The following is a 26416-nucleotide window of genomic DNA, read 5'->3' as shown; positions in this document are numbered from 1 at the left end:
TCCCAACAAGTGCCCTCCTCAATGCCCATCACACATTTTCTCCTCTCCCCTAAACCCCATCTACCCTCAGTTTGTTTTCTGTATTTAAGAGTCTCTTGTGGTTTGCCTCCCTCCCTCTCTGTTTGTAACTATTTTCCCCCTTCCCTTCCCCCATGGTCTTCTGTTCAGTTTCTCAAGATCCACATATGAGTGAAAACATATGATATCTGTCTTTCTCTGACTGACTTATTTCACTCAGCATAACACCTTCCAGTTCCATCCACATTGCTGCATGATTTCATTCTTTCTCATTTTAGGCAAATAATTTCTATATTTCATTCTGCCCCTGCTACTCTGAGGAGTCCCAGACCAAAGTTAGGATCTTAGACAAGCCACTTGCCAGGTATGAGACCCAATCTGCCTAACCTCCTACAGGGTCAATTTCCCATGATAATACAGTGATGATGATATGTATCTCAAAATATGTGGTTGTAAGTGCATTGCAGAGTAAAAAAGCACTACACAAATGTAAAGTGTCGTTATAATCCCCCAAACTAAGTACAATCTTTCTTTTTTTAATTGAAATGTTTATTTATTTTTGAGGGAGAAGGAGAAAGAACAGGAGCAGGAGGAGAAGGGGCAGAGAGAGAGAGGGAGACAGAGGATTCAAAGCGGGCTTTGCGCTGACAGCAGAGAGCCTGATGTGGGGCTCGAACTCACAAACCGTGAGATCATGACCTGAGCCGAAATCAGACCCTTAACCCACTGAGCCACCCAGGCGCCTAAATACAATCTTTCTTACTAGTGAATACCACTGACTACACTTATCTCTGTCATGTGGCATGTATTTGATTCATGTATCTGCCTTCCTATTCCCCTGTATCTCCTAGATGTGTTCAACAAAAGCATTTAATGAATGTGAATGCTTGTCCTGTGCCTGGCATCTCACAGAGACCTAGTTACGAGTAAATGATAAACTAGAGTTCCCAGCCGAGATGAGGAGTGCTAAAACACAGATAAGTAAAAAGTGTTAGAGGGATACATACAGGGGAGCGATTATCATGGGGTGGGAGAACAGTGAAGTGGTCCGTTCCTTTTCAGCTTCTTGTATAGGAAAACTAAAGAAAGGCTTCTTCAGTGTGGTAAATCCCATGGTTTCTCACAGAAATCACTCAATAAGCACTTGACGGCCAGAAATGAATTCGAAGACACAAATAAATGTCCAGGGATAGGAAAGCTCAGGGCATGTTTGGGGAAACCAAATAATCCAGCGTGGCTAGTTGATGATGCTGCCTAGGCCCTGGAAAGCACTGGAAAGGTGGGCTGGAGACGGATTATGAAAGATCTTAAAGGTCAGGCGACGGGGTTTGGGATCACTCCACAGGCAAAGCCATGGGTGAGGAAGGTGATTGTAGACAGTTTCTGGACAGGGGTGTAGCATCACCTCTGCCAAAGGGTGCTGTGGGTGTTTGACTCCAACAAGCAAAGTAGAGATGGGCTGCAGGGCACCAGAGACCTGAGGCATGGGTACATACCACAAAACAATGATAGTAGTTCAGGTAGCTCCCTCCCATTCTTCTAATAGTTTGGTAGCCAACAAAGTGATCTAGCACAGAGCAAGACCAGATAGTAATACCTGAAGCCTAAGACATGTAAGTACTCAAAAAACAGTAAAAACATAAAAAAGATGAGTACTTACAAATGTTGATGGGTACTACACCAGCATTTCCAGAGTAGGCTATGCCTACTTAATAACAGAAATTCAAGGCTCCATGAGTAAAAGGTCATCTCCCATGCTACCAACTTAGCTAGTGCTTATCTTCTCTGCACAGTCAATGGTCTCTAATTGCCTTCGGTGACATTCGATGAGCTAATACTAATACTACCAATACAAGCCAGTGAGCTCAGGACACAAGTACGGTAAAATCTTAGTTATCATGAACTTCCAATGATCCATGAGAGCTATTGTGTTGCTTTTGAACCTCTATTGAGTAAAACCCAGTATTTATCTCCTCAGCGTTTGCCTGACTGTACCTCAAAACCTATGGGTGATTTTATAGCATGCTGATCTGACCATGTTTAGCAGCTCCCTCTCACTGTTGGGGGTCCTGTCTTGCCATATGATAAACTCAAGAAGTACCACAGGAAGCATGTATAGTAAGAGTCATAAAGGTAAATATGATTTTGTTCCTTCTTGAATCCCCAGCTCAGGAATTGAAGGAGCTTCACATAATCAGAAGGAAAAATAAGATCTTGGGATTCTGTTTAGGGAATCAGATGAACCTGAAAACTAAATGCAAATTTTCACCAGTTGGTTAAAGAGACTTGACCAAATGTGCCTCTGCAAGACCTCATCTCCTCAGTCTCTTAGCATAGTGAGGTTTGGAATCTGGTCTCTCAATCCCACCAACCCGAGGTCAGACAGATGGTTCCTTTACATACTCAAGAATTTTTTGGGCACCTTATCATATGGCTACATAGAAATTCGTACACATATTTCTAACATAGCTCACAGCTTTTACAACCGAGCTTTTACTCAAAATTGGATATCTTATCTTTGAAAACTAAACTTAAAGCTCTTTTTGGAGCCCTCTGAGGTCTCCTAGCTGTGATAAGCAGTGATCTCCTTGCATTATGGAAACAGGATCTTCGCATTACCTGCCTCCTTCTCGGTTTCTGACTCAGAAGCTTCATCTTCACCTTCCTCCTCCTCTGAGCTGGAGCTGCTGGACTCTTTGCTTTCTTCCTCCATTTCTTGGGACTTGGGTATCTCTTCTTCATAGAGCATCTTCTCTTTGCTAAATTAAAGAAGATGATTTGAGTGCAATTCAGAATGGCAAACTATTCAAGTTCACTGATAATCAAGCATAAAGAGAACAAGTCTATAAACCTCTGTGTAGAAGGGGTAATAGAAATACATCAAATCCTTCTCAAGTCTACATTTTTTTGGATCTTTGGGTTTTTGCAGACTAAGGTTTAGTATTTAACTTCAGAGTATGACTTAAGCAGATTTCACCTGTTCAACACACAGGAAAAAGGAAGGCTATGAATCTTGATGGTGACGAAGCAAGCAAATATGTTTTAAAAGCCATTTAATAAATGTTTACTGAGTGCTTATTACATGCCAGAAATCATGCCAGGCCCTGGAATGGTGGTGAACAAAACACACATGGTCCCTGAGTTCACAGAACATATAGTTAGGGATGCAATGAGGACTAGGAACCCCTAAGCCAGGGGGGGAAATGTTGCACACAGTCTCGATTAATTTTTAAATGTAAAACACATTCATCCATCCTCAGTGTTTCCCCATATCTCAGTGCCACCTCCTTGCCCCTCAAAGATTCAAACACAGTTTCTTTACTATATAAATTCTCAAGCTAAGTATGTCACATACACATAGCACCCACACACAGCAGAGCTCATCACATTTCACAAGCTCCGAATGTCTTACTTCTTAAAGAGTCCACTCTGCAACTTGCTGTTCAGGTCTGACTCAATGAGCTTATTCCGTGTCTCTTTTTCACTTCGAAGCTTGAAATTGAGAAAACAGAGAGAAAAGGAGGGAAGTTAACTACTGGTAAAAATTAGCAACAATGAGAACTCAAAATGGTACTGTCATTCTGAAGAAGACAGGACCAAAACCAAAAAGAAAGAACTGAGAAAAAGAGAAACACATCAGTTGGGTCTCTTTAGAAGACAATGACAGAGAGCAATCTTCATCCAAGGTAGGAGAAAAAGCATGGGGTTAGAGGTTCAATAAAACTGCCCATATGAAATATCCAAACCCAATCTTCAAAAAAAGCCTGGCTTCTAGGGGCACCTGGCTGGCTCAGTCGGAAGAGCATGTGACTCTTGATCTGGGGGTCATGACTTCGAGCCCCACGTTGGGTATAGAGATTAATAAAAAAAAATAAATAAACTTAAAACAAAAAAAAAAGAAAGAAAGCCTGGCTTCTAGTAGACTAGGGAAAAAAAAAAAAAAAAGGAAGGAACTCTGGAAGAATTCTTTATGACCACATACTGAATTAGGTCGGCAATAGTACTAACGGGGAAATAAGCCCTTAGAATAAATCATCTGGTCCTTAGATACATGCTCTGCACAAAAAGTGTTTATATCCCTGGACCCCAAAGTTAGGCATGGAGCAAAGATAAGCACCATTCCCAACATAGAAATGTTATTCAGTGAAAACATTATTTACGTTCAAAAACCAAACCATGCTGGGTAAAGGGTACACAGAAACTCTCTATATTATTTTGGCAACTTCTATGTGAGTCTAAAAATTATTTCAGAATAAAAAGTTTAAAAAAAACCACAAAAACCAGGGGCACCGGGTGGCTCATTTGGTTGAGCATCCAACTCTTGGTTTTGGCTCAGGTCATGATCTCAGAGATCAAGCCCCAAGTCAGGGTCTGCACTGACAGCACAGAGCTTGTTTGGGATTCTTTCTCTCTCTCTCTCTGCCTCTCCCCTGCTCATGCTCTCTTACTCTCTCAAAATAAATAAATGGACTTAAAAAAAAAACACCACCAGCAAACTATGCAAAGTATACATCTTAGGAAGGTTGCTGCTGCTAAACAACAGCACCAATGCTGTGTCTGCAAAGTCCTAAGTTTTAGTTTCGATTCCAGTTGCTCACTAAAGAAAACAAAATGAACTGGAAGTTGTGTTTGTCTGAGCTGTACATATGCAATTTTCCAACTAAGCCTTGAGGTAACGAGGATTTTCACTCTACCGGTGCAGGTGTGGTGAACATGGGTGAGGTGAGACATGGCTGGTCTGTCCCATCAGTGAACTATATAGAGTTCTTTCTTTCAGAGCTGCTCTACGTTTCTCTTATTGGTGCTAAACTTGAGTTCACATGCCCTGAGCCACAATCATGCGAAGGAAAGCTAGTGATTTTTTTCTGTCCCACTCTGTTCAAACATCAACCCTGATCATCAATAACTGATTTTTATTCTCCTTGCCCAAATCACTCATCCCACTTATGGGTAGAAAATGTAAATTATTTACAGTTTGTCTTTATATTGGGTGGGTTTTCTCATTCCACAGTCTATATGTGGGTACCGGTCTCCTATGTAGCACTAAGCAACAGAATGGTACGTGCAGCCAAACAATAAAAGATTTAGAATGAGAAGGGAGAAGTGGATTGAATTCTGGATATCTGATGAATGCTGAATAAGTATGAGTCATTGACCAAGTACTGTCCAATGCCAAAAGGCAGTTTTAGTTTTGTGGCCTTGTTTGCTTTTTTCAGAAAGAAATATATTCCTTTCTATAGTGAATTTACTTTAAATAAAGATGTCCTTCCAGTCAATAGGGGAGAAAAAAGTTAATGAGATGTCCTCTACCCTGGTACTCCCTATTTGGAAAAAACTGATTTGAACATACCACATTCACTTTCTAGAACTCAAGGGTAATTATTAGCTTATTGTTTTTGTCATCTTTTTAAAAATAGATTTTATTTTATTTTCTTAATGTTTGTTTATTTTTGAGAGAGAGGGGGGAAAAACAGGAGCAGGGGTGGAGGGTGCAGAAAGAAAGGGGGACAGAAGGTCCAAAGTGGGTTCTGCACTAACAGCACAGAGCCTGATGTGGGGCTCGAACTCATGAATCATGAGATCATGACCTGAGCTGAAGTCAGATGCTTAACCAACTGAGCCACCCAGGTGCCCCTGTTCTTGTCATTTTTGACTTTCAGGTGCTTGAAGGCTATCTTATGATGAGTAAACTTTAACAACAATGGTTTTTGGAATATCTTCTAACAGACTATTGCTAGTCCCTGAAGGGAATAATGATCATCTCTGAAATGCAGATATGTCCATTTCAGCTCTCAGTAGACAACTAAAACAAGTGATTGAGATATCTGCAGTGGACTGCATTGTTATAAAAGCTTTAGAAATACATGTTTATTTATTTATTTTTCAGAGAGAGAGAGAGGGAGCGAGTGAGCAAGCGCCAGTGGGAGAGGGGCTGGGAGAGGGGGAGAGAGAATCCCAAGCAGGCTCCACATTGTCAGCACAGAGCCCGACTTGGGGCTCGAACCCAAAAACCACGAGATCATGACCTGGGCTGAAATCAAGAGTTGGACACTTAACCACCCAGGCGCCCCCATTGTTACACTGTTACAAAAGCTTTAAAGCATTAACTGAAGACTCACCACATTCTGCTTCTTCTGGAGCATCTCCAAGTGCTCCACAAGACCCTCATCAGCCACATCAAATGGTGTTTGGCCCTGGCAGAGAAAAGGGGTACCATGATCAACAGAAAACAGAAATAGCGATCACGTGACTTTATGGGAAAACTATTTAATACTCACTTTATGCCTTTGTTCCAATTGATAGCTGCTTCCCTAAAATCTATTCTGCATTATAACAATGCCTTCAACTAGCACAGAGGAAGAAACAAAACAAGGAACAGCAAGTCCTTTAAATAAAAGTTTTTATAGTTTGTAAAACAGTATTGAGGAAAGCATCACATCATGTCTAATGCTTTATTGCCTTTTGGCAAATAATCAATTGAAGTTTCTCCTTGTACCTGTTCTAAAATGGTCTTAATTGCTCTGATAAATTCAATAAGGGGCTTTTACAAGCCTCAGAAGGAGGTTCAGGGCACATGTCATCTCCCTTGAAGTGAGAGAAGGGTATTTTTTTAGGAAATGTCAGCACAATTTAGGACGCTAACCCACAATCTGAGAGAAAGCTGGGTTCGGGAGAGATGTGAGGCAGGTAAGAACATTTACTAAATAAAAAGCCATGTCTCTGGATTCCTAGAAAATCAGTATTGTTGGGATAGGAGTTCCAAGGCTTCTAAAGTTGCTTGACATGAGGCTCAACAGCACTATTTTCAGCCAGAGACAAGGATCTTTGTCATTATAATGTTTTTTCAGTGACTGGATGAGTAGAGCTCAGCTATTAAAAGTCTTTGAATTAAAAATGAAGCAAAATAACACCTTTCATACTTCACCACAAACAATAGCCTTAGGACTTCCAATGCTCATTTTTGCCAAGGACAAATATCTTTTTTTCCTGTTTATTTTAGGGCCTTCAACATAAATAGAATCAGAATGCTAGGTCAGTAGAGTTTTATTTAACATAGCAAACCTCTCTGTGTTGATAATGAGGCAGGGGGGAGGGAGGAGGATGTGGGGAGCAGAGCCATAGCTGCCTGTGACATATGTTTCCCTGGACAGTGAGCCTGGCCATTTAACTGAGACTTTAAGTTTTTGTTCTAGAGACCCAGCCACCAATCTCACTGCCCTTTTAGAAGGTCGGGCATACTAACCAGTTTGTTCCTGATATCCATATCACAGAGTGCTTCCGCCAGGATAGAGCAAGCCTCCTTCACACCCCAGTGCGCAGCAGCATGAAGGGGAGTCCAGCCATCATAATCCTGAACATTGAGTTCATAGCCAGCCTGGATTAAAAGTCTAAGAAGAAAACCCCAAACAAGATATTTATACCCTCTATATTATAGTTTTCTGCCACATAAACTATCACCTAATTGATATTTCAGATTTTGGCCCTGAACCCCTGGGGTCTTGTGATTATTTCTGTCCTCTAAGGCAGAGCTCAGGTTTCATAGTTACTACACTGAAAACCAATCATAGAGAACAGTTATCAACCCTCTCTTAAAGGTCCTATTGCACTTCCTAGGCACACCCATGTTGCACCATGGATGCAAACGTTTAGAAAGGTGTATACCTTTGAGATTAACCAAAGCCTAATTATATTAGCCAAACCACATAATTCTGTTACAAGGTGTGTTTTCCACTTCTAGTGCAGGAAGGAAGAAACATGTAAAGTGAGAACTCCATTCTCTTCAGGGCGCTTTACTTACTACCTTTCTAGTTGGCCTTTCCAGGACCCTGTAAGTTTTACTGTAGGCTGGCACACTTCCAACCCTGCAAAGTATCTGCAGGGACTTCGTGCTAACTACAAAGCTATAATCTGTGTGCAAGGAGGAAGAAAGGTAGGACTCCTGAGGTCCCAAGCTGCACTGGCCTGAATGAGGTTCCCTTTATCACGGGCCTCCAGACACAAAGAACTCCGGAGAACGTCAACCAGGCCAGGGAAACCCCACGGTGGGTGGAATAGGAAGCACTGGAAGAGTCTGGCCACGACTACACAGACAGTGCTATTAGCTACCCACGATTTGGGAAAGCCTGTCAACAGTAAGCACCAAGAGCTACATTCAGCATGTGTGGATGTAAGGAAAAATGGAACAGGCAGACGAGTAGAAACTAAATCCCTCATGTAAGTTAAACTCTCCTAGTCTAGCTGGACACTGCACACTCAGTATCTGTAAAGTTCATCTAAAGAGCCGAAGAAATGATCTGTGTCCAAAAAGGACCAAAATGACCTGACAGAAATGATTCTGTCCTGTATTACATGACACCAAAGGTGAAGATTGCAGGGAAAGTAGTGATAAACCAGAGGGGTCATGTAAGGTCATCTCTTAGGCCAGTCTACCTCAACTCTGTTTTATATCATGCACGTCAGTGAGAAGCTAAAGTGATAGTAGGAGGGTGGGAGACCATCTATGGATTCATATCAGCAAAACATAAGAAAAGACTGCATGATCAGAGAGGAAAACAACAAAGAAAGAAATGCATCATGGTTGAAAATCGAATTCACCCCCTGCTTCCAAAACCCAGCTCATTTTCTCCCAGTCTACCAAGTTCCTGATTGATGTAAATGCACCATACCTGAGGACCTCAGAGTAGCCCTTGGCAGCCGCCACATGGAGGGCTGTGGCCCCTGAACGAGGCTGCCTTACATCTTCTATTTTCCCACTGTTGAGCCACTGGCGGGCATCCTGTAACATCTGTTGTTCTTCTTCTTTTCTTGACTGCTCTAGATCAACTCCTGCAGAAACCAGATAGCCAGCATTACTGTAGGTCCATTTAAATCTGACAGGATATTTTCCTTAGGTTCTAAACACATCATAAATAAAACCACAAATAACAGTTTAGTCACCAAGTTGGGTATTCATCAAGTTTACTCCTTATTTAGAAGAGCAATGGCATTTATACACATAGTAGTAGTTTTGCCAGGGTTAAATCATCATTTTAAATACTATGTGATGGCAGTTCCATTAAAGGAACGTGCTTAAACTTGTTTTCAATTTTAAGAACATAAAGACCAAAAGAACACTAGTTTTGTATTATAATATTTGCACAATGCTGTACACTTCAAAGACCTTCTACATGTTATACCGTTTTAGTTGGCCAATAATCCTTTGAGGTAAATATAACAAATTACTATCACTATTTAACAGATGAGGCAATAAGCATAGAAAGGTGAGGTGCCTTTGCTCAAGGCCACAAAATACATCAGAGCTGCCACTAGAACTCTGATATCCTAGGTCTCTGTCTGTTGCTCTTTTCCACTTACTACACCATAAGACTGGTAACCAAAAATCTTGGTTTCATGGGGCATCTGGATGGCAGTCGGTTGAGCGTCCGACTTTGGCTCAGGTCATGATCTCAAGGTCTGTAAGTTCAAGCCCCAATCGGGCTACCTGCTGTCAGCCTGTCAGTCCAGAGCCCACTTTGGATCCTCTGTCCCCTCTCTCTGCTTCTCCCCCACTTACACTCCCCCCAAAATAAATATTTTTTTAAAAAATCTTGGTTTCAGGTATGATATACTTTAAAAAAATAATCTACCTCTAATGTTCAATTCCATATGAAGGGAAATATACTGACCTGAAGCTATAGAATCTAGAGTAGCTGAGTAGGTCACGTGTAGTTAAACTTCCAAGGGAATTTAGCTTTTGTTTCACTTTAAAACATTATGGAGGAACTCCCAAAAGTTCCTTCTTTTAGCCACCAACTCTCCAACATCTGTGCCAGTGAAAAGGGACAAGGGTGGGGCATTCCCCCTTATATAAGATAATTACATGTCCCAAATACAAACATACCCATCCAAAGAGTTTTATACCCACAAGCAGGCTTTCTCTGTGTTTGGTCTACTCTCTTCCAACTCACTTCCTAAATGAGAACCTGTGAACTATCCAAGGATTATCTGTCTGATTTGGGGGGACAGATAGGGTGAAAGGGTAAGCAATTTATTTTATTTCTTTTTTTCCCAGTGTCACTGAGATACGATAGATATATAATACTATGTAAGTTAATTTTTACAACATGTTGATTTGACACTGACATACTGCAAAATGATCACTACAATAAAGTTAGTTAACAACCACATCACCTCCCAAAATTACCAGTTCTTTTTGTGCTGGGAACATTTAAGATCGCCTAGCAACTTTCAAGTTCATAATAGAGTATTGTTAATTATAGTTACCATGCTGTACATTAGATCCCCAGAACTTATTTTACAACCGGAAGTCTGTACCCTTTCTTTGACCAATATCTCCCCATTCATCCCCGCCCCCAGCCCCCCGGACACCACTATTCCACTCTCCATTTCTATGATATCATACAATATTTGTTTCTTTCTTTGTCTGACTTATTTCACTTAGCATAACGCCCTTATTTCACTTAGCATAAGGCCTATCCATGTTGTACAGAGCAGTATTTCCTCCTTTCTCATGGCTGAATAATATTCCATTATACACACACACACATATATATACACATATATATGTACGTTATATATATATATGTACATTATATACATACATATATATGTTATATATATACACATACATACGTGTGTGTATATATGTATACATACATATACGTATATACATATATACATATATATACATGTATACATATATATGTGTATATATATATATATGTATATATATATTAAATATCTTTATCCATTCATCCATAGAATGACACTTAGGTTCCTTCCATATCTTGGCTATTGTGAATAATGATGCATTGAAAATGGGAGTACAGGTTTCTCTTTAAGATCTTACTTTTATTTCCTTTGGATATATACCATGAAGTGGAACTGCTGGATCATATGGCAGTACTATTTTTAATTTTTTGAGGAAATTCCATACAGTTTTCCATAGTGACTGTACTAATATACATTCACACCAAACGTGTACAAGAGTTCCCTTTCCTCCACAGCCTCACCAACACTATTTCCTGTCTTTTTGATGATAGCCATTCAAACAGGTGTAAGGTGATATCTCACAGTGGTTTTGATTTGCATTTCCCTGATGATTAGTGATATTGAACATTTTCTCATAACCTGCTGGCTATTTGTATGTCTTCTTTGAAAAAAATGTCTATCCAGTTCCTCTGCCCATTTTTAAAAATTTTATTTAATTTATTGTTTTAACTTACATCCAAATTAGTTAGCATATAGTAAAACGATGATTTCAGGAGTAGATTCCTTAATGCCCCTTACCCATTTAGCCCATCCCCCCTCCCACAACCCCTCCAGTAACCCTCTGTTTGTTCTCCATATTTAAGATCCTCTTATGTTTTGTCCCCCTCCCTGTTTTTATAGGATTTTTGCTTCCCTTCCCTTATGTTCATCTGTTTTGTATCTTAAAGCCCTCATATGAGTCAAGTCATATGATATTTGTCTTTCTCTGACTAATTTCGCTTAGCATAATACCCTTTAATTCCATCCACGTAGTTGCAAATGGCAGGATTTCATTCTTTCTGATTGCCAAGTAATACTCCATTGTGTGTGTGTGTGTGTGTGTGTGTGTGTGTGTGTGTGTGTGTATACACATACACCTCATTTTCTTTATCCATTCATCCATCAATAGACATTTGGGCTCTTTCCATACTTTGGCTATTGTTGATAGTGCTGCTATAAACATTGGGGTGCATGTGTCCCTTCAAAACAGCACACCTGTATCACTTGGATAAATACCTAGTAGTGCAATTGCTGGGTCGTAAGGTAGTTCTATTTTTAATTTTTAATTTTTCTATTTTTAATTTTAATTGTTTTCCAGAGTAGCTGCACCCAGTTTGCATTCCCACCAGCGGTTCAAAAGAGATCCTCTTTCTCTGCATCCTCGCCAACATCTGTTGTTGCCTGAGTTATTAATGTTAGCCATTCTGACAGGTGTGAGGTGGTATCTCATTGTGGTTTTGATTTGTATTTCCCTGATGGTAAGTGATATTGAGCATTTTATCATGTGTCGGTTGGCTATCTGGATGTCTTTTTTGGAGAAGTATCTATTCATGTCTTTTGCCCATTTCTTCACTGGATTATTTGTTTTTGGGTGTTGAGTTTGATAAGTTCTTTATAAATTTTGGATCCTAACCCTTTATCTGATATGTCGTTTGCAAATACTTTCTTCCACTCTGTCAGTTGCCTTTTAGTTTTGCTGACTGTTCCCTTCGCTCTGCAGAAGCTTTTTATTTTGATGGGGTCCGAGTAGTTCATTTTTGTTTTTGTTTCCTTTGCCTCCAGAGACGTGTTGAATAAGAAGTTGCTGCGGCCAAGGTCAAAGAGACCTGCTTTCTCCTCGAGGATTTTGATCCTCTGCCCATTTTTTAAAGTTTATTTATTTATTTTGAGAGAAGAGAGCATGCGTGCATGTGCAGGGGAAGAGCAGAGAGGGACAGAGAGGATCTCAAGCAGGTTCCATGCTGTCAGCGCAGAGCCCATTGTGGGGCTTGATCCCACAAACTGCAAGATCGTGACCTGAGTCGAGATCGCGACCTGAGTCAAAATCAAGAGTCAGACATTTAACCGACTGAGCCACCCAGGTGCCCCCATATATGGACTTTATAATGTTGAAGTACATTCTTTCTATATCCTATTTGTTCAAATTTTTATCATAAAACGTTGTTGTCTTTTGTCAAATGCTTTTTCTGCATCTGTTGAAATGATCATGCAATTTTTACCTTTCATTCTATTGTTCTATATCATATTTATGTATATTGAATCATCCTTGAATTTCAGACGTAAGTCCCACTTGCTAATAGTGTATTAGCTTTCTTGTGCTGTTGAATTTGGTTTACTAATATTCTGTTGAGAATTTCTGCATCTATATTCATCAGGGATATTGGCCTATAGTTTCCCTTTCTTGTACTGTCCTTATCTGGCTTTGATATAATGATAAAGCTGTCCTCATAAAATGAATTTGAGAATGTTCCCTCCTCTTCAATTTTTTTGAAAGAGTTTGAGAAAGCTTGGTATGTATTCTTATTTAAATGTTTGGTAGAATTCACCAGAGAAACCACATGGTTTTGAGATTTTCTTGTTGTTTGATTATTGACTCAATCTCCTTGTTATCGATGTGTTCAGATTTTCTATTTTTTCCCGATTCAGTCTTGGTAGGTTGTATATTTCTAGGAATTTATCCATTTCTTCTAGGTTATCCAATTTGTTGGCATAGTTGTTCACAGTAGCCTCTTATGATGTTTTGCACTTCTGTGGTATCAGTTGTAATACCTCTTCTTTCATTTGATTTTATTTATTTCAGTCTTTTTTTCTTAGTCTAGCTAAAGGTTTGTCAATTTTATTTATCTCTTCAAAAAAACAGCTCTTAGTTTCATTGATCTTTTCTATTGTTTTTTTCTGGTCCCTGTTTCACTTATTTCTGCTCTGCTCTTTGTTATTTCCTTCCTTCTGCTAACTTTGGGCTTGGTTTCTTCCTTTTTCTAGTTCTCTGAGATGTAAAGGTGAGTTGTATATTTAAGATTATTTCTTTTCTCCTAATGTAAGCATTTGTCACTATAAACTTCCCTCTAAGAAAAGCTTTTGTTGCATGTAAAACATGTTTTAACATGTTGTATTTCCATTTCTGTTTGTTTTAAGATATTTTTAAATTTTTTAAAATTTTTATTTTTTTGAGAGAGAGAGAGAGCACGAACAGGGGAGGGGTAGAGAGAGAGGGAGACACAGAATCCGAAGCAAGCTCTAGGCTCTGTGCTATTTGCACAGAGCCTGACATGGGGCTTGAACTCATGAACCATGAGATCGTGACTTGAGCCAAAGTTGGAGCCCAACTGACTGAGCCACCTAGGCGCCCTTCAAGATGTTTTTAAATTTTTCCTTTGATTTCTTCTTTGACCCACTGGTTGTTCAGTAACATGTTGTTTAATCCCCACATATTTGTGAATTTTCCAGTTTTCCTCCTGTTATTGATGGAATGTTCTGTATATGTCTATTAGGTCCATAGGATCTAAAGTATAGCTCAAGTCCAATGTTTCCTTGTTGGTTTTCTGTTTGGATGACCTATCCATTGTTGAAAGCGGGGTACTAAAGTCCCCCTATTGTCAAAATAGACAATAATACAATAAATCTATTTTTCCTTCAGATCTGTCAGTATTTATTTAATACATTTAGGTGTTCCAAAGTTGGGTGCATATGTATTTATGACTGTTACACCTTCTTGTTGGATTGAAAGGAGTATCTAATTTAGAACATACCAGAATTCCATGGAAAGAGTGAACTGTCATGCTGCAAAGTTAAGCATACATTTGAATACCTCTTCCAACAGAGCATATTCCTTAACTGAAGAGTCAGAAATCAAAATAGAAAAGTTTGTTTCTTAAAGCTATTTTTAAAATCTCAGTTTGTTTAAAAAAATTTTTTTGTATACTGTGATGCCAATCTTAGGATAAGGCTGAGTGGGACTGAATGGTAAACTAAGTATAAAGTTCTTTAATTCAAAGGGCACAAAAATTATACACAGGAAGGCAGTAAAAACAAGTATTTACTGCCCTAGAACATCATTATTTTAAGGTAGGCATTGGCATATTTTCCATAAAAAGCCAGATATCAAATATTTTCAGCTTCATGAGCCATTCAGTCTGTTCAACTCCTCTGTGGTAGTGCAAATGCAGCTTTGGGTGTTATGTAAACAAATGGATGTGGCCAGAATTGGCCTGCCTGTTCTAAAGGATCACATCAGGAAAGGCCACTGGAGCTAAATCTTTTGGCATAAGTGCAGACTGTGGGTAAGGCAGTTTAATGGAAAGACTAAAATTCACTATAAATCAGGTCCACAAAGTTTCTTCATGGTTCTAGTAAACTTCCTAAAACCTGTCCTCCCTGCTATCTATCTGCAATATTTTTTTTTAAAAGAACCTAGAGACCTTCAGAAAAATTCTGGCTTATTCTCTGATATGGATTCTTCTGAAAATTAAGTCATAAACAGAATTTGGCCCATATTCAAATTTATATTATATATCATCCTTTCTTTAGATGTCATAATGTCTAGCAAAATCCAATACCATGTATACTCAGAAATGTTCATGCTCCTCGTCAGTCCAATTTGTATTATCAAAATAATCAGGTCACTCCCAACTACACAATGGGTATACATCCTCAGATATGTCAAAAACAAGGAATGACTGCTCACCCTTTTGGCATTTGAACCATTCTTATGTGAATTCTTAAGAGGACACACAACACTGGTAATTGATGACTAATACTGTGCAGACAGATCTAATTCTCTCCTATCATATGATGATGAAAAGCTCTTTACGGCAAATGGATTATTTTCTAAGTGGCAATGTTTGAGAGTCTCTCCTGGCCCCCTCTAATTGCTTAGTTTTTTTACCTTGTTTCTTCACTTGTTCCAGAAGAAGATCCTTCATGGCAGGCTCTTCTGCAAGGTCAGAGGGGACTTCACCTTCACTATTCACAATACCCACACTGGCTCCATGGTTAATGAAATACCTGTGTAGACAAGATCCAGGATCTATATTATCTGTCAATCTGATATCAATTTAAACTCATGCATATGAGTGAGGCCACTGTTTTGAGGTTTTAAATATGGTCCCAAATGATGTGTTCCATTATTAATTTCTAACTCCATTAACCTTCAATAATTAGGACTGGAAGTGTCTCTATTTCCTGATGAACAATGCCAACAAAACAAGATTTCTTTCACACTCATATTCCTAACTTCCACCCTCTCGTTCTTATTGGATAGCAAGAGACTTTCTAAATACCATAAGGAAGACATACAGCTCTAAGAATTCACCTACCATCCCTGAGGTCCAAACAGATTCCCAAAAGAATTTATTACACTTGTAATATTGAGAATGAGAGCTCTCAGAAGGTATGTAAAGAAGTAATTCTCACAAAAACTTTCTCAATGCCACATTAGAATATATTAAGTAGTGCTGGGGTATGAAAATAGAAAAATAATGAATTAAAATGTGCATGAATCTGCGTAAATCGTGTCTCCACAATACCTCTCTCTTCAACCATACATCTACATGAAACCTTCTACACTCTACGAGGAAACTAAATTACTAAAGAAATAAATAGTTAAATTCTAAATAGATTCTGTATTGAAATGCAATACTCAATTCTGAGGAAGAAAGGTCTGATAATTAAAAAAAATTTTTTTTAATGTTTTATTTATTTTTGAGACAGACAGAGACAGAGCATGAGCAGGGGAGGGGCAGAGAGAGAGGGAGACACAGAATCTGAAGCAGGGTCCAGGCTCCAAGCTGTCGGCACAGAGCCCGACGCGGGGCTCGAACTCACAAACCGCGAGATCATGACCTGAGCCAAAGTCAGATGCTTAACCGACTGAGCCACCCAGGTGCCCCAGGTCTGATAATTTTAATAGCTTAAATGGATCTTTTTTGATTTTCGAAGTGCTTTCACATAAAATTACATAATGAGTCAGATAATTTTATGAAGTAGACAATATGGGTAGTACTACCTCCACAAGAAATTGAGGCTCATCTATGTTGAGTAATTTTCTTAAAATCACATAGGTGGCAAATGACAGAGGTGACGGCCCCAGTCTTCCATCTTCAAGTCTAGTTCATCTGTTCACTAGATCAAAGTGCTTTGGGGCCAGTGAGAATCCCAGTAATGCTAGGAACTCTAACAAACATTGAAAAGTATTTAAAGGAGAAAAAAAAAACTATTTAAATCAGATTTCAACAATTTGGTGAGCATTTATTGGACCCCTACTATGTTTAAGGCATCACATTTTAGATACCATAGGAGATTTTCAAAAGATTATCAATATATAGTCATTCTCTCTTCAGAGAGTTAGCAAAAGAGAAAGAATTAATGAAGACTATATTAAAATCATGTTTTTGCTTTCTTAGTGTCTAGTACATGGTATAACAGAGCCTCAATAAATGTTTTTAATTTATAGATCAATTGCACATATATAAAGTGCAAACGCATACACAATTCATCTAATTTCAGCGGTCTCTGTCCTTCCCTCAGTCTCAGAGGAAGACAGACTTTTTTCAATTCAAAGGTTAATATCCTCTCTTTGCATTCTTAGTTCTATCAAGTACCAATCCTCTGTCCATCAATTACTCCTTCATTTCTATATATTCAATACCTTCTCTCTTCTGGTTCCTCAACTTCAGGCCAGGGGAACATTCAACTACAACTGAAAAATCACCTTGAAAAATCAAAATGGAAATAATCTACACAGTAAGCGCTCAATAAAAGCTTTTTGTAGTGAACTATACCCTATACTCTCATCAAATTGGACCACTTAATGTTCCCAAACACATCCCACTCTCACTCAGCTCTCCTCCAAAGCTTAAGTAGTTTCCTCTAACCGAATGAAATACCCTCTCTTTATCCTTTCCCTTCTAGAAACTTTCCATATCTTTCAAGGTCCATTTAAAATGCTTTTGCCTTCACGTAGCCTTTGCCTGTTGTCAACAACTGAACTTTCTGGCTCCTTCCTAAAACTCCACCCTCTCCCCTGATCCCTCCCCAGCGCTAATTCTGGACCTCTGCCATGACACTATTGATGCAACTGCCCAATCAGGCTGAAAGCTACTTGAGGGCAAGAACTGTGTCTTCCTCACTGTTATCATTGCCAGAACATCGTGACATCATCTCTCTTCTCTTGGCACTCCATAAATATTACCTGAAATAAATGAAACATCTTAACTACTGTGCTCTGACATCTATTCCATCTCTTATTGGATCAGTCACAGTGTCACCTGGTTATACAGGCCTCTCTGTTTTTCCCTTTTCGGACATGTTCTTATGCCAATAATCAAGAAAACTCATTTCTAGAAAGCAATCTGGCTCACTATGACTCAGGGATTACTGTTAAGCAAAGCTTCCTTCCTAGACCATTTTTAGGGGAAAAAAAGTAAAAACCTGTTTAGTTTCACACTTTTACCTGTGTAAGAATAAATATCAATCTATAGAGTAATATTTACTTTACCCCTGAGAATCTTTATAGTTATCCAGAGACTCAGAAATACCAACTAGCAAAATAAATATGCCCTTTAGAAAATAAAGCCTCCCTATTCTTCCTTACTCATCACTAATATATTAGTAAAAATACTAATATCTAAAGGAGGAAGAAAGAAAATTTAATGTGTTTAAAAACTCAGAATAAATTAACATCCCAATAAACTATAAAGCCAAACTAAATGCTGTACCCTTGGGTCAATCTGCTGCTTCTAAGTTAAACACTTACTGGTAATAAAAATATAAAACATCCTGCTAACTAGCAGTAAGCCTGAACTCAAATTAAAATGAGAAAAATAATAGCCTCTAAACCTGTTTTTAAAAACATATCAAACCGAGTTCAAATATGAGACAAAAAGATAATGGAACATGAAATCGAATGCAGTTGGAGCCTTCCTAGAAAGCTAATCTGCCTTTTATTTGTCTCTACTCCCTTGAAATTTGGAATTCTGATGATTCTGAGGATAAGAATGCAAAATTTAAGATATCAAAAAAAGGCAAAATGACCAAGGGCTAATCTTATCTAAAACATTGTTCACGGGCCCAAAGGTAAAGTAACCAAAATGAGTAATATAAGCAGTGAGGTTTTTTTTTTCCATTGTACAGAAAATAATGCTACAAAATGCAAATAAATAAATAATTTCAAGATCAAACTTTCTCATAATGATACGCACAATGAAAGATAAATTAAAGAAAGCCATCCCTACCACCACCTCACCCATGCAACAAATTCTAGTCTAGATCATCTCTCTCCTGGTCAGACTTTCATTTGACTAAAGAGAAATAATTTGTATGAGGAAATAGTAACTCTCACTGATTCCTTTCACTCAAGGTAATATTTATTTGGGCAGGAGATTATTAAATTTTGAACTTATTTCCAAAGGAACCGTGTTCATCCAGAAAGATGAATTAAAGAAACCACTGTAAAAAAGCATTTACAATCATTCTCTGTACTCAGCTTCACAAAAAGAGAAAAAAGAAAGAGACTCCATGGATAATGCCAACACAAGTGATCCTAATTCTAAGCATGAGCTCTGCTAGTTACCTGCCAACGGAAAAAAAGTGAAATTCTTGGATGTAATGAGATTTGGCAACTCAGAAATCACAAACAAGCCACCTGAACAAATAATGAAATATAAAAAATGAGGTGCTAGCATGTTCTATAACTATTTCTTAGACAAATTTTTTAAGTAAAAATTGAAATCTAGGAGGAAGCCACCTTAATTCTTAGACATCAGATTGTTGGCATTAGTGGGTACGGCTGAGAATCAGAGCCTTTTCTAGGAGACTCTGAGAAGAGGACAGTCTAAGGGATGAAGAGGTGACTGAGAACAGGGTAAAGAACCGAGACTGAAGAAAACTGCATTGTTTGCTTCTGTTGGCTTTGGGGCCGATCCCATTGTCCACTTTTTAGAACAAGCAGCCCAGTCAAACACCAGTGCTGCTGCCTAGTGTTTCTCTGGCTCTGACTCTCCCTTTGTTTAACTTCTCCCACTGAGCATCCTGGCTCGAAAGCAAAACAGAGACACAGGCTCTCCCCCAGGAAACCTGGGTAAATCAGATTCTGCGGGAAGCCATTCCCAAGCCTCTACATAGCTGCCAACATAATTCTCCCTGCTGTTTGTTGAATAAGAGAAATATAATAGAGCTCTAATTATATGGAAAAGGGTCTTAAAACAAGCATCTGATTTTCAAAGGATCACAGAATATCATTTTATTTAGTGAATTTACCTTACCAACCTAAATTTACTCTCATCTCTAGAAAACACTCAGTTGCCTCATTTTAAAGATGTTTCAACTGCCAAAGTCTCTTTCCTATTTAAAAATAACTGGGACACCTGGGTGGCTCAGTCGGTTAGGCATCCAACTTCGGCTCCGGTCATGATCTACAGTCCATGGGTTCGAGCCACGTGTCAGGCTCTGTGCTGACTGCTCAGAGCCTCAAGCCTGCTTCAGATTCTGTGTCTCCCTCTCTGCCCCTCCCTGGCTCACACTCTGTCTCTTTCTCTCTCAAAAATAAATAAACATTAAAAAAAGTTAAAAAAAAATAAAAATAAAAATAACCTTGGGTGGCTGGCTGGCTCAGTCAGTGGAGCATGCAACTCTTGATCTCAGGGTCATGACTTAGACCATGTTGGGCATAGAAACTACTTTAAAATAAATAAACAAACAAATAAAATAAAAATAAATTTCATTCCTTCATTTAACACTTATTTAGTACCTCTTACACCCTAGACACCATGTGGTCAGGATTCTTCTGCCCAAGGCAAGGGCAACTAGTTGTCATGGAGGTCAGGAGCTACTTGTGTGTCTTAATAAACATACCATTCAACTAATGTGGAGAACAAACACATGCCAATCCCTACCCTTCCTTTGTTCCATGTTTAGGCTCATTCTTCTGCTATTAACCATATGGGTATCATGATCAGTATGTCAGGCATTCTCCACCTTCATTTGTACTGAACACTGATTTTTTTCTTCTTTTTTTTGATGTTCATTTATTTATTTTTGAGATAGAGAGAGAGCAGGGGAGGGGCAGAGAGAGGAGACAGCAGAGAATCCCACGGAGGCTTTGCACTGTCCACACAGAGCTTGATGCGGGGCTCAGACTCACAAACCGTGAGCTCATGACCTGAACCCAAATCAAGAATCGGATGCTTAACCAACTGAGCCACCTAGGCACCCCACTGATGTTTCTCTTAAACAATAAAACAAGTTTACAAGGAAGTCCAGAAAAAATTTCTAGGCCTGCCCACATATGTTATAGTTGCTCAAAAAGTGACCCAGATAGTGCAACAGACAGAAGCCACCTCTAAGTATGCCAAAATGTATGTTTCCTGAAAATAGAAGCAAACAAAAAATTTCAACTGAAAAACTGGATTTAGCAGCTATATATAAAAAATAGTATCAATTATTCCTTAAAGATGATTCATCTTCCTGCTTTTATAATTTGTAATAGAAATTACAACTGTTTATGAATTCAAAGTTTTAAGAGAAGAAAAGAAGGCTATTCCTACAAAGAGTCCAAGCCCACACAGAGACTCACTCTGCTATGTTGAGATAGCCACAGGAAGCTGCTGCATGAAGGGGTGTCCAGCCCTCGTTGTCCTGCTGGTTTACATTGGCTCTGTTCTCCACCAGAAACTTCACCATGTCCAAATTTTCATCAATACAGGCCTGAAAAGAAAAGTCCATTCATTCACTCGACAAGTACTTATTGAGTTCTACTACGTGCCAGACACTGCTCTGGGCACTGACAATACTTTAGTTGTAATGATATATTAATTTCTATTTCTTGCAATTGCTGATACCAGCGTCCAGAGGGTGACTTGTAAGCTTTGTAATCTTATGCAAACCCCTGAATTGTCTTCAATATTCCAGCTGCGAAACAGGTATAATGACACCTAATCTTATTTACAGTACTATCAGGATTAATTGTGAAAGTGATTTCTAAAGGACTTCAAATGGCTGAGCTGTTTCATCATCATACTATAAAAAAGAGGACACGTTAGAAACTACTAATTGGCTTATGACTTTTAAAACAAAATAGTCATACAGAATCAAATGCAATTTCCTCAGTGGGAAGCTATAGTTTAAGATTCTAGGGTTGCCAAACAATCCCCGCTTTGGTGAGAAAGGATGAGGTGATCACTTCAAACTGAAGAAACGTATTTTCTTTCCATGTATTTTCTGAATGGCTCCAACCAATATGGCGAAGTATGTTTGTAGTTATGGGTAGTTATAGGGATCCTTAGCTGCCCATCACACAGCAACAATTAGGAGAAACAGCCACAAATAGCAATGAGATCTGCAGACCAAAAGGCTGTCTTAATAAATGTACAGAATAAAAAGGATCAATGCCCACATTGATAAAGGTAATCATTATCAGGGCTTTTATCGTTCCAAAACAGTTGGAATAATTCAGAACCTAGAAACAAATGAGACTCCTATTTTTAATGTCACAAAGTAAGAAAAATCCATTCACACGGTTTCAGATTCTGCAATGCAACTAATATTTAAGAAACTACTACTTGTTGGGAGTTTGAATATATAATATCCAAGAAGAGTATCCACAATTGTCTGTACAGGCTATTAAAATACTCCTCCTTTTTCTAAATATATATAAGGGACTTAAGTAGTATACATCTTACCAAGAGAACTTATGGGAACTCCCTCCAGAGATAAACCTCATGTCAATACTGCCTGGAAGTAGGGGCATGGATGAACAAAGGTTGATGCGCTCTGGATGAAAATTTAACTGGGTAACCCTAGTTACAAAAAGCACCTTTGTTCATTTTTCCCATTTGATACTCTTTTTACAGTTACTGAGATTAGCTAACATATCAGCCTAGATTTGATCTGATGCAATGGAATATATTCCTTTAACGTGACCTCTGGAAGCCAGATGACTTTTACAGCCACAATTCATAATGGTCTCTTTTTCAATAAGTAGCTCTAAAAGTTACATTTCTTCTGTGTGTTCTCTTAGGTTTATCAACTTCTACAAGCATTCCTAATTTACTTTTTACTTCTTTACCAGGTAGAATACTTCATTATTATTATCACTAAATTCTTCTCATATATTGCATGTCTGCTAGTCTGCAAACCCCATAGAGTAAGATTTGGCCAACTCATTGCAGAGTACCTTGCGAAAAACTGTTAACAAAGACTTTTAAGTGAAAGGATGGAAACGGGTACTTTTAAGAAAGGTACTGAAGTCCACGGAGAAGAAAGTGTCGTGCCCATGTAATAACAAAGGCCTGTATCACGAAGGTCAAATGTGTCATCGTAACCTGCGTTAAAACAGCTGGGTCAACTGCTTCCTGCCTGGTTGCAAAATTTCTTTAGCTCAACAGTCTAAAAACTTAGCTCCGATGGCCACACCACCACCAGGCAGACTTTTGGAAGCCAATGTTTTCAAGATCATTCTTTGCTCTTTGATGATGACAGCAACCAAATCCCAGGGGGCCTAAAATAAGCCCAGTGAGTCCAGGTACGAAACAGGAGAAACTTCTCTTTCCTTTCCTCTTATTTCTCTCCCTTCCTTTTCTTAATCTCCCTCACTCTATCACCACTTCAGTTTTATTTTTCAGTTTTGTGATATTTTCGTCTATAAATCTGAAATTCTTGAAAGAGTATTTTTAGAAGAATGACATTGTGACGATGTTTGGGAAGACAATAACAAAAAGCTGGCCTGATCTGCAATGTAATCTGGCAGATCATCAATCTCCAAAGAATCCTCTCAAATAAAATAAAGTAGGTCAAGAGTGAAATTATCCCCCATATCCTCCACAAAGTGAAGGAGAGTATATTGTTAAAAACATCAGCTTTGAAGCCAGACAGCCCTGGGATTGCATACCAGCTCTGCCAATGCGGATAACCTTGAATGAGGTATGTAACCTGAGTATCAGTGTACTCATCTACAGCATGAGAATACCACCTACCTCGTGGGCTTTTGTGGCATTGTTGTTGTTTTTAAGCCACCAGTTTAACAAATAGCAACTTCTTGTAGAAAAAGCACAAACTGTACTAACTCCTCACCCATCACTGCCCTCCCCCACCTCCAGTATCTTCTAGGAGGAAGGCAGTTTGGTTAAAAATGTCTTTGAACTATCAGGATTTTAGAGCTTGCTTATCAAGCCTGACTTCAAAAAATTCCCTTTCTAGGGTAAAGAATCCTGCAGGTTCCCAAATTCAGGAACAATGTGAATAAAATAGTATGTATCAACGGTTCAGCTGAAAGAGAATCATCCTCAGAGACATTCAACAGAGTTGTAGGGCACTTGCTCTCATGAAGTATCTTGGAGTGACCATTCTCTGTTCTTTTTGTTTCGGTCTCCAGAAGAAGGAATATGACTAAAGCCATGAAGGAGAGACAAATAATCACTGAAAACCTTCTCGAGTGAATAACGACTAAATTTAGATGCCCTTCTGCCCACTCCATCTGCAGCTGTGCTGCTGACTCATTCACGACTGAAGCCCGGTAGATGAGCAGATTCACCCATCTGTAAAACCTGGTCCAGGGCCGTGGGCTCCAACACGATGTCTCTAGGCAGAGCTGCAATGAACCTTCCAGACAGATGAGTCTTTTCCTTTCCTTGAACAGGCAAAGGATACTAAAAAAGTTTCTGATGTTACTCATGACATCACTGGGAATATTCTTCTTTGCATTTAGCCCAATTCCTTCTGCTATGGCTTATGTTCATTTCCTTCTGCTTTTCAGTCCCGAGGACACACAGAATATTACTAAAGTAACAAGTTCTTCTAAGCTCTTTAACAAAAGGAGATATTATTTAATTATTGGTCCAGAGAAATATTAGAAAAATTACCAGATAAGAATTTAAAGTTTCATAAAATCGGCATGTCACATTTCCTTGGCAATGACAAGCTATCTCCAAAGAAAAAGACTTGATTTTACCAATAAAATGACAAAAGAGCACTATGATCTCTATACTGTACCTAACATTGCTCTCTCTCTATATCAAAGACAAAAGTGGCTGATGGTTGATCAGTGCCAGAGTTAAATCTGGGAGTGCAGAGAAAGCCTTACAAAACAAAGCCTCCTCCATTCCCAAAATAGCCTGCAACTGTCACCACCACCAAGTGCCGCTGGCTCCAAGAGCTGACCTTGCTCGCGTATATCAGAATACTGCTAAAACTACCTACCTTTGCCCCAGAACAACTCTCTTCCCCACAAACCCAGCTCCAGGTGCCAAGGCAGATGACACACTAGAAGCTGGGCTTGGGGCAGCATAACATCTACGTGTTTGAATTTTTCAGCTCACACTTGCCTTGATTTCAACAAATCACACTGACAAAAGTGTTGGGAGATGATGATCTTTGTATTATATCCCCATTCCATACATGTCACTATTTTGTCCTTTAGCCTCTCCAAATTTACATAATTCAATAATAATTGAATAATAATTAGTACTATTAATTATATTAATACTTGATAATTAATATTATTATTTACATATAAGGTATATATTCAAAATTTATATAATCCCCCAAATTATATAATTTCAACTGATGCTAAAAACCCTAGCTGCTTGGAGATAACAGCAAAGAGCATAATTTCTTTCACACAAACATTCATCAGCCAAACACCACATTCCTGAATCACCTATATGAACATCTCAAGTCATTGCTAGCAAAGCTAGAACATAAATTCCACTAAAGGCTACTGGTTCACTGATGTAGCCCAAACACCTAGAACAGCATTTGGCACATAATAAGCCCTCCATAGATATTTGTTAAGTAGAAGAATAAATGCCCAAATGCACAGAAAGTCACATTTTCTGTACATTTAGTTGATTCTCAGATATCTAGAATCGCCCAAAGACCTGTCTAGGATGCCCAAGGTGATTCCACCAAAATCATATAGCACATCCATGTATGGACTAGGGCCAGGTCAAGGATGTTATATATTGCTGCCTCCCATCCATTTTGTATTGTCCATGTATCTCTTTTCCAGTGGTGTAGTGTGTTAAATGGTGGCCCCCCAAAAGCTACGCCCATATCCTAGTTCCTGAAACCTATGAATGTACCTTACTCGGAAAGGGGTCTCTGCAGATATAATTAAGGATGCTGAGATGACAAGGTCATCCTGAATTATCAAAGTGGGCCCTAACTCTAGTGACAAGTGTCCTTATAAGAGACAGGAAGGGGGAAATTTGAAATAGCCCAAGGGGAGGAGGCAATGCGACCAAAGAGACAGAGACTGAGGTGATATGGCCACAAGTCAAGGAATGTTGACAGTCACCAGAAGCTGGAAGAGGCAAAGAACAAATATTCCCTTAGAACCTACAGAGGGAGTGTGGCCTTCACAACACCTGAGTTCCCCACATCTAGCCTCCAGATTATAAATTCTAGCCTGTGCAATAATAGATTTCTGTTTGTAAAGTTAAGCCACCACATTTACAGTAATTTGTTACTAAAGCCACAGAAAACTAACACAATTGGCAGAGAATAGGAAGTCAGAACCTGAAGGGTCTGCCTCATCCTTATTCCTTGGTATTGATGAAAATTAGAGCTGTGATTCACCCCTTCTTTGCCAGATGAAAAGTGGTCAAAACATTAATTATATCACTTTTTAAAAGACAACTACATTTAATAGAAAGTTCTAGAACCAACCCCCCCCCGCCCCCATCATTAGTCCAAATAGCAAATGCCTTGAAAGACCTGACTGTGGTTCTCACGTTAAGTATTTTGCTGAAAGTATTCTGGCTGCTGACTGAAACTGAAACTAGGATGGCAGTACTGATGAGGAGTTTGCTCTGAAACGCAACATTTCAAAGCTCAAAGTCCCCCTGCTCCAGTGAGGTCGCCTCCTCACAGAACA

At 38.9% G+C, this 26416-nt stretch overlaps 1 protein-coding gene across 5 annotated transcripts in view; it reads right to left on the bottom strand.

The window, feature by feature from the left end:
- The window catches only part of PPP1R12B (protein phosphatase 1 regulatory subunit 12B), a 218280-nt gene that overhangs the window by 139908 nt on the left and 51956 nt on the right, over positions 1 to 26416 (bottom strand). For all 5 annotated transcript variants that reach the window (XM_042976396.1, XM_042976400.1, XM_042976401.1 and 2 more), the window contains exons 2-8: positions 21119 to 21249; positions 15434 to 15552; positions 8685 to 8844; positions 7262 to 7406; positions 6138 to 6212; positions 3431 to 3510; positions 2638 to 2777 (exon numbers count right to left, since the gene is read on the bottom strand). In XM_042976396.1, the coding sequence (XP_042832330.1) occupies positions 2638 to 2777; positions 3431 to 3510; positions 6138 to 6212; positions 7262 to 7406; positions 8685 to 8844; positions 15434 to 15552; positions 21119 to 21249 (850 nt within the window). The remainder of the gene's footprint in view (positions 1 to 2637; positions 2778 to 3430; positions 3511 to 6137; positions 6213 to 7261; positions 7407 to 8684; positions 8845 to 15433; positions 15553 to 21118; positions 21250 to 26416) is intronic.

Source organism: Panthera tigris, chromosome F3, assembly GCF_018350195.1.
Source record: "Panthera tigris isolate Pti1 chromosome F3, P.tigris_Pti1_mat1.1, whole genome shotgun sequence".
NCBI classification, from domain to species: Eukaryota; Metazoa; Chordata; class Mammalia; order Carnivora; family Felidae; genus Panthera; species Panthera tigris.
Note: the sequence above shows the minus strand (reverse complement) of the source record. Positions and strands in the feature narration are given on the sequence as shown.